Genomic DNA, 16,080 nt, shown 5'->3' with positions numbered 1-16,080 from the left:
ACAAGTCTATGCAGAACTAAAAATCTACCACATAATCTCTCATTATGTTTTTCTCCATGTTTTGTATTGTATATGGTACATTAGTGCTCTGTTTTAATGACACACAATTAAAAGAGATGTTAACAGTCCTCCTGTTGAGACAATTTCATTGTTAACAGTTGTTTATTTTCCCAATAAAATGAATTATGACAAAGAAATGTTTTTTTTTTTTACTTTACCTTTTAAATCAATGTTTGAAAGTGGTAAAATCCAATAAATAAAAATAATTATGATTTTACATGTCAAAAAAGTACAGAAATGTTACTGTATACATTCTTCATAACTTAAACGAAACATGAATTATCTATTTAAATTATGTTATTTGTAATTTTAATATATATCATATAATAATCGATATGATATTTCACCATAATTTGACTTTGAACGTCACTAGGGTGGTATCATTACATCTGGCCAATCAGAATGAGAGCTGATCTAGCGCGCTGGTCTTGAGGGCTCCACCTAGGACTTTTAATTTGAAAGGTGGATTATGTGGCGGTTCGGATGTAAAATAACATTAAACACTAAAAAAAATAATTCTAGTAATCTGTACCGATATAATAAATATGCTATGAATAAAATAAGTATAATCAAATCATCCCGTTTGTGCGGATTAATTGATGTGTTTTTAGACCACCTCCTGTCACATGATGCGGGTCGCGAGTGACTTCACGCTCTGTCATGGCTGCGTGAGACATAAACATGCCAGTGGTTCTGTAATTCAGAGCATTACACTAGTGCGATGATTAAAGCAGCGGCCATAACCAATCATTTTGCCTTGAGGTCCGCCATATGAAATCGGCTGGTCGGTGTTTAGAGCGGCAGGTGAAGTGATAGCTGTATTGTAGATCACAGGAAGGATCCGATCATGCAGACTGAAGCCGTGCTGGAGCATCACGGCGGCTCACAGAGTTCCTGTAGGACAGGCTCCAAATCCTGGCAGTATAGGTAAGTTACTTCACACAAACAGCTCCTTTACAAACAAACAGTGTTTACTTATGAGCCAGGTTAACTGTTCGATATCAAATAGTAAATTCTACTTTTCTAAGACGAGGAGAGTTTGTACAATATTCCATTTCCGCAGTAACTGGACTTAAACACATGTCACTCTGATATTATTCCTGTCATCATGTCTTTCCAAGACGTGTGATTTTCTTTCTTCCATGCCTCACAAAATGAAATGTTAGGCAGAATGATAGCCTCAGTCTCCTTTCACTTTCATTATATATATACATAATCACGACTGACCACAGTTGTATGGATATTATGGATATATCCCCGCATCCTGTGAATGGTCTTTGTGCATTTAGGGTTGATTTGGTGATATATTCTTTTAGGTAATGGTATGCAAATCTTGCACACACTAGTTGTTTAACAACATGATGTTTTCTTTTTGAAGTGATCTGATGGAAAAGGTGGATGGGTATTTGATGAAGTACACCAATCTTGTGACTGGATGGCAGTATCGGTGAGTCTAAAGTATCTATTTAGTCAACCCCAAATGGAATTTGTGCTGATTTGGGGGGAATCGTTAGGATTCTGCAGGTACAATGCAATAGTTAAACTATTAAATGAACTCCTAAACTGTTATGTTTCGATTATAGATATTTTGTGCTCAACAATGAGGCAGGGCTGCTGGAATATTTTGTGAATGAGCAGTCAAGAAATCAAAAGCCCAGGGGTTCGCTGCCATTAGCCGGAGCAGTGATTTCCCCCAGCGATGAGGATTCACACACCTTCACCGTCAATGCCATCAGCGGAGAGCAATACAAACTTAGAGGTTGTCACATGATCTCTTTCAACCTTTCTTTTTTGCTAGATGGCTTCACTTTCTCTTAATTATACCGCAAGTTTTTCTTTTTTTTTGTAAAAATGCAGCTTATACTAACATGTTTCACTTGTCTGATCTGAGCTAATATTATCCAAATATTATAATTTATATTTATTACCTGTTTGTGTAGCCTCAGATGCAAAGGAGCGACAGCACTGGGTCAGCCGACTGCAGATCTGTGCGCAGCACCACACAGAGGCGATGGGCAAAGTGAGACTTACATCCAGACACCAGTAATACAGTTAACACCACCGTACTGTTCGGTGATTTAAGTTACAGGAACAGACAGACAATCTGTTAAATTACAGTGCCCGAAAATAGTTATTTCAGAGTTTAAAATTCTGTCATAATTTTTGCCATTTGGCATTGTTGACATCAAGTCTGATATTTTACTAGTTTTTGCCATGATGATAAGCAAAGAAACTGTAATGATGTTAAAAAACAAGCATGTATGATGTGACTTTGCACTGCATATTTGACTTTACTGTATGTGAGTGGATGAGAGGCAGCTCAGGGAAAGATAATAAATGAATAATGAATTTTATTTTGGGTCCGTTTCTCAAAACATCAGAAGACTTTGATTATAGCCCACAAATCATAATGCCTACATTTATTTGACCTTCTTGGAGCTTTGCTGTCAAAATCATCACCAGCTTTCTAGCTTTTTTTTTTGTTTTTTTTTGGAGCCAAATGATGATAAAATTGTATTTTCTGGGTGATCTAATTCATTTAGCAACTATCCATAATCCCACAGACAAACCCACCGCTCCAGACTCGCAGTCTCTCCATGGCGTCTCAGGGCAGTGGCAGCTCTCCAGGATCTCAACACAGGATCAGCCAGAACTCAAACGCCCTCTTGGGCCTGTCCCAACTGCAGCGCGGCTCATCTCTTTACTCCAGCAGGAAGTCTCTGCTGCCTGATCACTTGCTGGAGGCCAGAGAGGTGAGACTGAGTGATGCTTTTAGAGGCCCAATTACATAGTCTCTTTGTAACTTCATAAGTATCTGATCTGAACTTTTGTGGTGTAGGAGTCGATGTTCATTAACCAACAAGTACTCCTACTTCAGATGATGAGCCAGGCGCAAGGCCAGCACAGGGACCTGATCCAGAGTATTGAGGGTCTGCCCTCCTCCCAGGGTCCCTCTCCCTTGGACCAAGACTTGCTGCTGCTGAAAGCTACTTCTTTGGCCACCATGACCTGCCTCAGCGACTGCCTGCATATCCTGCAGCTCCAACAAGTGGCTCGGCAGAAAGTTCCTCTCGGTGGTGAGTGTTTTTCTTTTTTGTTTTTTTTTATCTGTGTTGATCCTTGTGATTTTCTTCGTTTTTTTTGGTGTCAGATGCGGATTACTTGTGTGCATGCCCAGTGTATAATTGATAATAGAATTTTTTTTAAATGTTTAAAAAATGTGAAATGAGGTTCGTAATGCTAGACATCTGGCAGTTTTTCCTTTGTCTGGCTCGACTAATATTAGACCTGACTTTACATTATGCTTTGTCTCATGCTACTGCAGTGCTTAGATGTTAAGTGAATGCATTTCTCTTCCAGTAAAAGACAGTAAGAGGGTTATTTATAAGCACAGCTTCCATCACAGAAATTATTGATTGGAGTCTTTTTGTATTCCTCTCTGCCTTTCTTGACAAGAATTTAGCATAAATTTGGCAGCATTTTGTTAACTTGTTTTTTTAGAGTGGCCATATCCTATATGTCCTATCCTATATTTATATATTTAAACATTAAGATCTAGGTTAGGTTAGTTATAATTAAGCTTTACATGACCATTTTCGATTTTGATCTTGAGAATTAAATGGGCTCTTTTTTTTGCTGTGCTTTTAAGACTTCATGTAAACATCATCTTCACATTTGAAATGAGATGCAGTGCTTTAGTGCACTTAAGGCGCAGTTACATTAATGAAATTTAAGTGAAATAAAAAAATAATAATTGGAAAAAAGGTAGTAATGTATTAAGCACCGCTCACACAAAAGTCTCTTTCAAGTCAAGCAGCTTTCTGGTGGTTGACACAGCAAATTCTCTTGACCAAACTGAATGAGCAAAATCAGCATGGGGAACTTTTTTCCCCTCGTGTAAAACTCCTAATCGTGCGATTCCTGCTGAAATGACGCAAAATGTTGCTGAGCAACGGTGAATGTGACCAAACCTTCACTCACAAGATGCAGGACTTTTCCATTGTAGTGCACCTCTCCCATCCTTCAATAACAAATACCTTTGTAAAGCCTAAGTTACGACTGCAGGCGCTTGTTTTTAATATTAGGTGATTTGGAAAGATATGCAGAGCTGCTGGTGCTGCATACAATCAGAAGCAGCACAAGGTTTAGCACAATTTCCCATATTTACTCTTATCGCTATTACTGTATATATTATTACTGTATTTGATTTTCAATGACTGGATTCTGCCAAGTTTCTGAATACCAAATAAGCATTGTTGATGTGTAAACATGGGTGTGATATGTTTTTTTTTAAATTGGCTTTTATTAGTTTCACTTTGCAGTGCTGTTGGTAGATTTTACCCACTTTTATCGGCCAGTCATGCACAGTTATCACATGAATATTCTCTAATTAGTTGTCTAGGACTGCATTCCCCAAAAACTTTGTAAATTGATCATAGGCGCCATAGGCTTTTGGTGCTTTTGGGAAACCCAGCCCTCACTGATATAACAGTCTGTTACTAGTCATGTATTTAAATTTTGATCTTTTTAACATTAAGCGTTTCGAAGGACAAAAGCCATGTCACGATTTAACTTAAAAATTAAGCAATTACAGCCTCCCTTTTTGTTGAATACCATCATAGTGTAGAATTTGTGTAACACTCGTCTATTGGCTGCCGAAATGCAATCCAAAGATTAATAATGTAGAGCCTTTTAAAGAACCCCACACACTCTCTTTCTGCAAATCCGCTATCAGACAGTTATTGAATACCTTAAATCACATATTCACTGCGACTCACTGATCCTTATGTGTAATCCAGGTCAATGCAATACGATCAAAATACACAACGCCACAAGCCCTTCTGCTCACGTCACAGTGTCTGGGTGAACCAAGATAACCAATAGCTGAACAGAAAAATGGTAGTTCATTTTCCATTTGATATTATAGGAAAACCAGAATCGTTTGTGGTCGCAAATCTAATAATCTCAGGCCATGTTTGTGCCTGTAGAATTTATGACCTAGAGCCCTGCTCGGGGAGTGGAATATTGTTTTATAATTAATGAGGAACTGTATCCACCACTGATAGACTTCTGCAGGTAACCGGAGCTCTGCTGGCGTCACTCAAGCGCAGCGGTTGACAGACTTACCAAATTGTGTTACCACTGTCATCAATTCTTGGATGAAGTTGTTTCCTGTCAGATTTGCATGTTTGGGGACTCCTCTGGCCCAAAAACCTTTGTAGTTTTGCAAAACTGAAGCCTTCTAGCTGTCAAGTGACTTTAATGCTACCCAGTCATGAAGCATACATATTTTAGTACTCTCTGACTAGAAAGACCAGATGTAAACATCCCACAGTTGCAGGATCACCTGCATTTCTACTGTTAAAAAGTAGTGAGCCACCTTGTGAACTTTCTGAACTTCCTAATGACTGGAACAAAACAAAAACCACCAGATTAGTCTCCGTGCCAATAAGCAAACAAGTCAACAATGGGCAGGGCTCCGTGCAGACGGTGAGACCCTGGGCTCAGGTTTCCACTCAGAGCTCTGTGTCAGTTGTCAGAGCGCTAAACACCCAGAATTCCTGTAGCATTAGAGGCTGCTGTTGGCTCGTGGGCATCGTGCTGGTGGGCCGGTGATATGAACACCCCTGAGCCAGGTTTTGTGTGCCCTGTAGGCCCTGCACTCGAGTGGCTGGAGCCAAAACTTCCAGACATCCTGAAGAATGGAGGGACGCTACCCAGCATCACCAAAGATGATGGCAAAACAGAGGGAACCGTTCTTGAACCTTTAGAAATGGACTCCTGTGATATCGCTGGGGTAAGATTTGCTTTATCTAAACTTTTTTTTTTTATCATCCTTGCTAACTGTGGTGTAAGTCAATTATTGTACAAATGTGTTTGAATGATTTGCAAACAAATCTGAGTTTGAATAATCTTTAAAAGTCCTTATTGAATGATTATGCATGACTTGAAAAGTCAAAAAGTGTGGGTCTTGTTCACTAAAGTGGTTAAAATTAAAAATAAAGTGTGGAAAATTAATTTCTGAGGATCTGAACTTGTCTTAGATTAGACATATTTTTTAATTATATTTATAATGACTAAATGTCTTAAAAAAAGTATTTGAATACTTAAGTCTCCCATAAGTATGTATCAGTGTTGTTGCATTGGATAAAATATCAAATCACGTGGCCTCTGCAAACAAATGATGCTTTTCTCGGAACTAACAGCACTTGATTTTGTTAGCTCCTTGATTTTTGTGGTTACAGTATATTCTAAACATCTGGTTCCAAGTCCGTTCTTTTTAAGTTCAAAAAAGTGTCCTAGTATAGTAATCACAGGTGTACAGTAGTTCAGCGCCTTAAAGCTTGTCTGCCATTGGTCAGGCCACAAAAAATTCTCGCCCTGATCTTCCGCCATTGGTTGAGCCGGTGCTGTTACAGTAGTAGCAGGCTGGTCAGGATGCTTAAGCAAACATCAGTGTTTTTTTATAGCACCACAGAGACACAATGTTTACACTTGTGTTGACACTTTTCATGAAGAATCAATGTACAAAAGTGACACAAAAGACTTTGACTTTGTTACCAAAAAATTTATTTGAAAATTCAATTAATCAAGCAATCCTAAAAAGTTTCCACAAAAATATTAAGCAGCACAACTTTTTTCAACATTTAGCATAAAAAGAAGAAATGCTTCTTGAGCAGCAAATCGGCATATTAGAATGATTTCTGAAGGATCATGTGACACTGAAGACTCGAGTAATGAGTGCTGAAAATTCAGCTTTGCCATCACAGGAAAATAATCATAATGAATTGATTACATTTATTCATTATGAATATATTTCAGAATATATTTTTACATTTTGAAATATATTGAAAAAAACTGTTATTTTAAATTGTAATAATATTTATCAGTATTACTGTTTTTACTGTATTTCCTGATCAGATAAATGCAGCCTTGAGAATAACAATAGAGAATTTAGTTTTTTACATTTACAAAAATCTTACAGACTCCAAACTCTTGAATGGTAGTGTAGATATTAGTGTTGAAATAAACATTGAATTACACGCTCCAGCTTTAACCATTTTCCAAAAAGCGTGTGAGTGCTTTGTCTTCATTTTGAATAGATTATAATCTATTTTTAATCATTTTAATAAAAAATATATATATATTTGTTTCATATTTTGTTATAAGATGAATGACATTCGTGCATTTTGACTGTCTGAAGTATCTGAATATGTTTGGGACCTCTGTAACACAGCAACACAGTCATTGACAGATGTATTCATAACAGATGCCGGTGATAATTACTGAAAACTGACATTGTTGTTTTGGAAAAGACTCAGACTGAATCTCAAGAGTAATTCTTTGCTTCAGTTACCTTCACGTAAACAAACACCTGTCCTGAGCCTTCCTGAAAATCGGACTGTAGACAGGGCTCCCTATTAACCTAAGTAAACTTGTCTGCGGTGTTAAATGTTTACTATGCTGTAGGTTTATTCCTCTGAATATTCTTGAATAATAGTTTGCTTCACATGATTGTATCATCCATCACTTTAGGTAGCATAACAGATAGATTTACACTTCAAAAACAATCATATACAGGAAAAAAAAGAAAAGAAAATATATATATATATTGTGACGAGTCGGTTGCCCTCCCCCTTATTATCATCACCACCCCGTCCCTTATTCGCCGCCCTTCACCAGGCTCCCGACGGGAGTGGGTGTGTGAGAGAGGAGGGGCGTGGAAACAGCGAGGGCTGGCTGCGTGTGATGAGGCACAGCTGGACTGAATGAAGCCTCATCACCGCCGCTGTTTAAATGCCAAGCGCGCCTCTCCTCGAGAGACCGGTCTCTTCCCCCGTGCATGCACGCTGGTGTCCTCGTGGGTCCAAGAAGGGAGCGTAGAGGGACTTCCGCGCCACCGGAGACGTGAGCCCCCGAACCCGCGGTCCGGAAGAAGCCGCACCCGTGGACGGTCGTCGGGCCAGGATGCCGGGCCGTACACGTCCCGCCGGACTCCGCGGAAGAAGAGGAAGAGCCGCCGCGCCCCGGACCCGAGCGGGAGCGCGTGCGGCCGCCGGACTCCGCCCCTTACCTGGACCCTCCCTTCCAGAACACTGCCCTCCTTCACAAGCCCCGCAGCACGACGAGGACACCAGACCCCCCTGTTTCTTTTGGACACTTTTCCCCCTTGGACACTTTATTTGATCGTTTTTGTTTAATAAAAGTCTCTCCGAGGCCTGACGCCACACCCACTGTGTCTGTCGTTGGCTCCTCCCGTCACTATCTATATCTATATCTATATATATATATATTATTTATTTTTTCTACATTATGTAAAGCTGGTTTTGCTGAGGCAAACAGCACTGTTACTGTTACTCATACTTAGGGCTTGAGTTTTAAACAAACAAAAACATACTGTATCTTGTCCCACAGGTACAAATGATGCCTCACATTGTGCAGCCTATTGAAATAGGTGTGCTGTTACTTAAGTGATCATATTTATGAATGTCATGGTATAGGAAAGAGATCAGAGACTTCAGACACTGAAGGAAAGACTCAAGCCATATTTAGGATACAGAATATCATAGAGAAAAGGTTCATGGAACACCTACCAATTTTTTTTTTTTTTTTTTCAGCTCTAAAAGTTTAATCAGCCATCAGCTTTAAAAAGCTTTTACTATATTTTATGATTTATTTTTTATTTTATTTAACATTCTAGTGATTTTATGTGCTTTCATAAGTTTTATTAGATTACATTTCTACACCGCTTTCATTTATTTTTATTTCAGTTCAAGTAATTATTATTATAATTTTTTTATTTCAGTTAGTTGCCAACCATTCTTTATTAGTTTATCATATACTATTTGTATTTTAGTCTAGTTTTATGTCTATTAACGAATCTCTATTGGCTTTTTCATTAGATAATTAAGCCTCTACATCTATAAAATGTAAAACAAACTAAAAAAAAAGGTAGCCTGTAATTATTGAAAAGTTATGGAAAGGTCTTTGGTCAAAAGGTGTAGAAACCCTGTAGAGACTTTGAGGGCTCTAAAACCAAAAAAACAAAAACAAAAAAAGGCTAGTTCTGTCCTTGTGATTGCAGTGTTTTACTGGTTAAGTAGGATGTGATCATGAAGTCTGGTTTGGGTTTCAGGAGCAGGAGGAGATTGATGCCACACAGGAGGTAGATGATTCAACTCCGGCCGAGGAGGAGGATCTGGGTGCTGTCGAAGAGGAGCGCAGCGTCATTCTGCACCTCCTCTCTCAACTCAAGCTGGGCATGGACCTCACCAGGGTATATCAGCTCCATCTCATTAATGGCTCTCATTTCATCTCGTGTCTTTCTCAAACCTCAGATAAAGTTTTTAATCATACCACTTTGAATTAAATCAGTTATACACTTAAAAATTTTAAATAGTTTTTACTCAGAAATTGCTGCTACATTTCATGAATAATTACCAAGAAATGACAAGACATATGAAATTTTAAAGTAGAAATACTGAAATATTGTTTTCCTGTAAAATATAATCCAGTAATCTTTGTTTTAAGATGCTTGCTTTGATTATGCTTTCATCAAAATATTTTTTTTTACAGTGTACGATTTATTCATTATGAAATAATGCAGTGCTTTAAATGGGCTTATAGGTGGTCCTGCCTACCTTCATTCTGGAGAAGCGGTCCTTGTTGGAAATGTATGCAGACTTCATGTCCCATCCAGACCTTTTCGTGGCCATCACCGATGGCTCCAGCCCGATGGACCGCATGGTCCGATTTGTGGAGTATTACCTCACTTCCTTCCACGAAGGTCGCAAAGGTGCCATTGCCAAGAAGCCCTACAACCCCATAATTGGAGAGACCTTCCACTGCTCTTGGAAAGTACCCAAAGCGACAACGCCTCCGTCAGCAATCCCAAAAGAAGGGACCTTGTGCGCGTCAGACTGCTACAATGTCCGCTTTGTGGCTGAGCAGGTTTCCCATCATCCACCTGTGTCAGGCTTCTATGCAGAATGCGAGGAGAGACAGATGTGTGTCAACACCCATGTGTGGACCAAGAGCAAGTTCATGGGCATGTCCATTGGCGTCTCTATGATCGGAGAAGGTGAGTTTCGCCTGCCTTGCACTCATTTTCGCATGTCCATTGTTGATGATTAGAAACGTTAATTCCTGTGCTCGCAGGTAATCTACACCTATTGGAGCACGGTGAGGAATACACCTTCAGTCTGCCCTCTGCTTACGCCCGCTCTATCCTCACTGTGCCCTGGGTGGAACTGGGAGGAAAGGTCAATGTCAACTGCGCCAAGTCAGGCTACTCTGCAGTCATCACCTTCCAGACAAAGCCTTTCTATGGGGGCAAGCTGCACAGGTCAGGATCCCACTGGATCACGTTACATGACTGCATTTTCCATCTCTGTGAGACAGTATAGTGTTTTCAATGTAAATTTATACAGCAGCCCTGAAGAACTGTTCATTAGTATACACTACCATTAAAAGGATGCATTAAATTAATCAAAAGTGACTGTAAAGACATTTGTTTCCACAATAATATTAAGCAGCACAACTATTTTCAATGCTGATAATAATATGAAATGTTTCTTAATCATCAAACCAGCATATTAGAATGATTTATGAAGGCTCATGTGACACTGAAGATTGGAGTAATGGCTGCTAAAAATGCAGCTTTGACATCACAAGAATAAATTAAATTTTGAAATATATTCAAATAGGAAATATTTTCTTAATATTGTGAAACAATATTTCACAATATTAATTTTATTAATGTATTTTTAATTAAATAAATGCAGGTTTGGTGAGCATAAATATGGAAGCCTGTTTCCGCCACTGAATAAAAAATATTATTGTTATTATATATAAAAAGGTTATTGCGACTTTTTTTCTCGTTTATATCTCGCAATTCTGACTTTTTTTTGCAATTGTGAGTTTATATCACGCAATTCTGACTTTATATCACTGAATAAAAATTAAAAAAGGTTATTGCAGCTTTTTATCTCACAATTCTGACTTTTCTCATAATTGCGCGATACAAACTCTCAATTCTGAGAAAAAAGTCAGAATTGCAAGTTTATATCAGAATTATGACTTTTTAACTCGCAATTGCGAGTTTGTATCGCGCAATTATGAGAAAAGTCAGAATTGTGAGATAAAAAGTCACAATAACCTTTTTTTATTTTTTATTCAGTGGCGGAAACGGGCTTCCATACATAAGAGACTTCTTACATAAACAAAAAAATCTTTCCGACGCCAGACTTTTCAACTGTAGATTGTATGTCCAGATTATGTGTTGTCCAGAAAAGCAAGGGAACACTATATTCAATGAGAAAAATGTAAGGCAGGCTTTATTCATCTTTAAAAAAATTCCAACTTCTTTCTGACCCCTAGAATTAAACTGCCTTTTTTTTTGGTGTTTAGCCTTAAAGACTTCTGTGTGGGTTTGCTGTGGGGTCCAGTATAGTTTGCACTGCTCCATTACATTGTGGAAGGTTCACAAAACAATCTAGCAAAGATCAGACTGAAATAGTCAGGCATTCTATAAAAATGAAGGTGACAAGTGCAACTGGCTGAAAGAGTATCTAGACACCAGCTTTAGCATCAGTAAATGGTCTTTTTGGAGTGCTGATGAGTTCTAAGTGACAGGATCACTTTAATATCCAAAACAGATTATCAAAAAAAAAAAAAAAATGGTGGAACAGGAATTTGGAAAATTATTTTATGTTGACTTGTAAAGATGAAGTTAATTTGGGTTCTTTATGATATGAGCACTTTAATCAGAAAGCTGAGCCAGTGGACTGTAACAAAAACCTGTGCTTTGTTCCTCAGAGTGAACGCGGAGGTCAAACACAACCCCACCAACGCCGTGGTGTGCCGTGTGCAGGGCGAGTGGAACGGCGTGCTGGAGTTTACCTACACCAGCGGGGACACACGTGTCGTAGACGTTACCAAACTCCCCGTCACCAGAAAAAGAGTACGGCCCAATGAGCTGCAAGGACCCTACGAGTCTAGGTAACACCAGCCAATCAGTTTACTGATATACTGTTTACTGTCAGTGTTAACAGTGTTAATGTCGATATGATGTCAATACGGTGTCACATGTCTTTTAAATGAGCAAACTGAACAGTAAAAAAAATTATATTGTGAGGGATTGAGAAAGTTAAGTTATATGGGTTTGGAACAAAATGATGGTCAGGATATGTAACAGTTTTTTTTTTTTGGAGGAAATGTCAGTGAAAATCATAATTTCTCCATAGCTGTCTTGTTGTCTGTGGATTCAGAAGCAGTTACTGAAAGTGTGTTGATGTGGTGCGAAGGCTCCGTCTTTAATCCGTGACTCTTCTCCCTGCAGGCGACTGTGGCAGCATGTGACAGAGTCTCTGAAGGAAAGAGATATGGATAAAGCCACGGAACACAAGCGCATCCTGGAAGAAAGGCAGAGGAAGGAGGAAAGGCATCGCGTAGAGACACAGACAGCATGGAGGACCAAATACTTTGAACGCAAAGTAAGAACACATCTGCATCTTATTTACATATATTGATAATTTACATATATTGAAAAGTTACTGAAGATATTTTGGATGTACTGTTATTGCAGTTAAACTCTTGTTAAGGATTGCTTGTTTTCCACTGTTTGTAGTTTTTCCAAGTAATGTTGTTATAAATAAAATGAATATTTGTCCGTGAAATGTGACAGATTCTTGTACTTTTCAACACATACCACTCTTGGCGACATTTGAAGTTTCATTGTACATTTTTGTCTCAATTAATGCCCTGTTTCACTTGGAAATGGGTAAGAAACAACACTGTGTGCCGAGTGTCAAAGTGAAGTGCTGCAGGAAGGAGTCTTAAACTTCTGGCTCCATCATCCTGAAGTCAGTGGGTTTTTTGGCCTGAAATAAATAAGGTCTGAGGTTGATGCAAGCTTGAGATATTTTCACACTTTATTCTACAACATAAAATACATCAGTGTTTCTTTTTGAGTTATTGTGTGTCTTGGAAAAAGGCGGTTTGCTTAAAAGTGGCTAAAAACGGGTCTACAGAGGTCGTCAGGAACATTAAATGTCACCTCGCTCATCAGGAGAACTCATCTACTCTGTCATCCGCTTTTACAGCCTCAATGTGTTTATAATCATGCTCTTGCAAACTATTCTAACTCAAATTTTCCAACTAGTAAATTTAAATGAAGATTGAAAAAGTCATGAGACCGTGGTGTGTTTGTTTAAAGCCTACCTTTGGCTTTTTACTTTGGCCAATTATACTCAGAAACAGTTGCGTTCATTTGTGAAGACTATCCTTGCCATACAACACAATGAGAAGCTACAGTAATCTTCTGCAGTAAATCCAAAGCATACATGTATGTAAAAATCCTATTGGCTTTTTATCGGGTGAATTATGGTAATGCTAACTTCTGGTTTGGCCTCTTTGGTATTGTTTAAGTTTTCTCATTTTTTATTTTTGTCTTTTTCTAGGGTGAAGGCTGGGTCTATTACCAACCACTGTGGAAAGCAGCAGCCCATAGCTCTTCCCCAGTGTCCACTCCACAAAACCCATGACCTCTGACCTTTTAAGACCTGAGTCCAGGCATTGTACAGCCTCCAGCTGCAGTAAACCTCTGGTCCGGTGTTCCCTCTCTCACAGATGAAGACATACACTCTCCTTTGTATGATTCCTGAAACATAACTTCTGTTTGAGTGTTTGTAACACGCTTTGTGGACTTGCAGGTTTGCACTCTGATGTTCATATTTTGCATCCTTCGGTGGTAAGTTGTTGTTTTTTTGTTTTTTTGGTAGAACTACACAGTGAATGATTTCTTCAATCTGCACACAGATATTGTTTGTTGACGTTGCCTTAACGAGTGTCGTATGTAAAGAGGGATGGGTACAGTGTGGCGGTTCTTAACGTGGGATTGTGTTTGAGGTGAACTTCTTAATCTAACCATACTGTGGTGTACTGTATTTGACTACGGTACGGTCAAAGTTTTCTGATTCTTTTAAAGTCGTTATCATGATTTATATGATATCAAATGAAATGCAGGATTAGGGGAGCTTGTTCAGGAAGGTGGAGTTACGTTGATAACTGGCAAGATGAGTTGTTATTGCTTAGCCAGATGCAGCTGGAGTGTTGATGAGAAAGAAACCTTCTTGGCTTGGCATTCGTATTATGCTGTCTTTTTCTCGTTCTTGCTCTGGTAAATGAAGCTTGCAGGCGCTATACACAAAATCTGGGCCGGATGGAAGTGTTCGGGTTCAGGCCTGCTCTTCTGTTTTTGCTTGATGTTCAGTGAACAATTATGTTGGCTTTAGTTTCAGAGAAATTTTAAAGGGATAGTTCACCCCCAAAAAATGTGTCATAGTTTACTCACCCTCATGTCATTTAAAATCTGTAGGACTTTCTTTCTTCTGTGGAACACAGATTTGTTTTGTTTTTTTTGTTTTTTTTTGTTTTTTCATACAATGAAAGTCAATGGGGTCCAAAGGTTATAATGACATAAGGGTGAATAAATGCAACCAAATTTTCATTTTAGGTGAACTATCCTTTTAATGTTTAAGTTGAGCACTTTAACTGTTAAGAGCCAGCCTTATAATATTCTCTATATGCATAATAATATGTGTAAATACAACCCGATTAGACAGTATTATTGGAGATACAGTAAGCTCTGTCAAAAGTTCTGACAGACACCAATCCGATCTGTCAAAGTTATGCAGTTTTTAATTTTATGACTTCGAACTGCTACGTTCCACTTCGATTCTACCTCGATTGACATTGATAACATTGTTTTTTCAAAGGGATAATTAACCAAAAATGAATATTTTTTACTCACCCTTATGTTGTTCTTTGTAGTCCATATGATTTTTGCGCTACATTAAAAGTCAGATTTCAGTCTTAAATGTAATTTGCTCTGTTCAGTTCAAGAGTGGCGCATTTAGATGCCTGTCAGACTAGATTTCAGTCTTTTTTCAGTCCTGCTGGGGGAAAAAAACATCTAAAACCAGTTGGTTTGGTGGTTTCTCAGCTTGGCCAGCCAAAACACCAGCCTGGTTTTAAAGGGGACTTCGGCGCTTTTCAGCTGGTCAGATTGGAAGACCATCTAAGGCTACCAAACTAGGTTAGATTGTTTTTTGTTTTTCAGCAGGGCATTAAAACAATCATGTGGTTTCACAAGACTTTGTTGTATACAAGTTTTATAGAGCACTTTTATGGAGTTCTGAGGTATCAGTCACAATTCACTTTTCTTGCAAAAGAGCAGCATGGACATTCTGTCTGACTTCTCCTTTTGTGTTTCACAGAAAATAAGAATATAGTATGGGCTTTGGAATGAGATGAGGGTGAGTAAATGATGCTAGAATTTTCATTTTTGAGCAAACTCATTTAGGCGCAATCAAGATGTGTTGATTCCTTGCTAAAGGTTCAGGTTTTTAGTTAGCTGGTCATATTAGTAATAGGTTTTTTTTTTGTAAAAGCTTTAACCACGTCAAATTTGAGGTTTCAAAGTTCTTCAAGATTTTGTGTTTAAACGCTTCATTGTTCAATTTGCCAGCGGGGAACAGTTGGAGTAATGGTGCTGGCTGAAGTGTTGCATCTCTCATATAATCTCTGCTTCAGCCCTGGCATTGGTTGCGCTGAGAAACTTGTGGTGCCTTATTTGTGTTAGTCTTCCTCCCGTTCCAACTCACAGCCGTCAGCTTTCTCATTAAAACAGAGTAAGACTGAAGCCACAGCCTTTGTACATATCATCTTTCATTTTCCTGTCAGCAAAATACAGAATTCCCACGAAGCGTTCGGTACATCAGCTGTGCTCTCCACTCAAATCATTCTGCTGAGCCATCAACTGCACTGATGTTTTAAATACACTCCCTGTAGCCTCAGAAAATATGATTGAAAAAATAAAATTGTTAATATATTGGAGGATTTCAACTATTTGTGAACTTTCTTTCGGTCTACTTGATGACTGTGTCTGTGTGGCATCAAGAAAAGTTGCAAATATTTCACAATAACTGGTATATAAAAAGCTCCACGGGTAGTTGAAAT

General features: G+C 38.6%; 1 protein-coding gene across 2 annotated transcripts; it reads left to right on the top strand.

Annotated features, from left to right (window-relative positions):
* Positions 1–678: 678 nt before the first annotated feature.
* Positions 679–15,957, top strand: osbpl11 (oxysterol binding protein-like 11). 2 transcript variants are annotated; one of them, XM_058786634.1, is made up of 13 exons: positions 679–987; positions 1,439–1,507; positions 1,644–1,819; positions 2,001–2,080; positions 2,625–2,813; positions 2,900–3,137; positions 5,715–5,857; positions 9,197–9,337; positions 9,688–10,141; positions 10,219–10,405; positions 11,878–12,060; positions 12,401–12,554; positions 13,521–15,957. In XM_058786634.1, the coding sequence occupies exons 1-13, from the start codon at positions 908–910 to the stop codon at positions 13,602–13,604; spliced, it is 2,178 nt and encodes a 725-aa protein (XP_058642617.1). In that variant the 5' UTR covers positions 679–907; the 3' UTR covers positions 13,605–15,957. The 2 variants fall into 2 exon arrangements, with proteins under 2 accessions (XP_058642617.1, XP_058642620.1); XM_058786637.1 differs by having other exon boundaries at positions 680–987; positions 2,939–3,137.
* Positions 15,958–16,080: the final 123 nt, after the last annotated feature.

Source organism: Onychostoma macrolepis, chromosome 09 (assembly GCF_012432095.1).
Source record: "Onychostoma macrolepis isolate SWU-2019 chromosome 09, ASM1243209v1, whole genome shotgun sequence".
Lineage (NCBI taxonomy): Eukaryota > Metazoa > Chordata > Actinopteri > Cypriniformes > Cyprinidae > Onychostoma > Onychostoma macrolepis.
Note: the sequence above shows the minus strand (reverse complement) of the source record. Positions and strands in the feature narration are given on the sequence as shown.

What these genes read in the sequence shown, in the direction of transcription:
- osbpl11 (XM_058786634.1), top strand. Translation starts at nt 908, where the DNA reads ATGCAGACTGAAGCCGTGCTGGAGCATCACGGCGGCTCACAGAGTTCC. An exon ending in ACTCCTGTGATATCGCTGGG is followed by an intron (nt 5,858 to 9,196) that starts GTAAGATTTGCT and finishes TTTGGGTTTCAG; the next exon opens with GAGCAGGAGGAGATTGATGC. An exon ending in CGTCTCTATGATCGGAGAAG is followed by an intron (nt 10,142 to 10,218) that starts GTGAGTTTCGCC and finishes CTGTGCTCGCAG; the next exon opens with GTAATCTACACCTATTGGAG.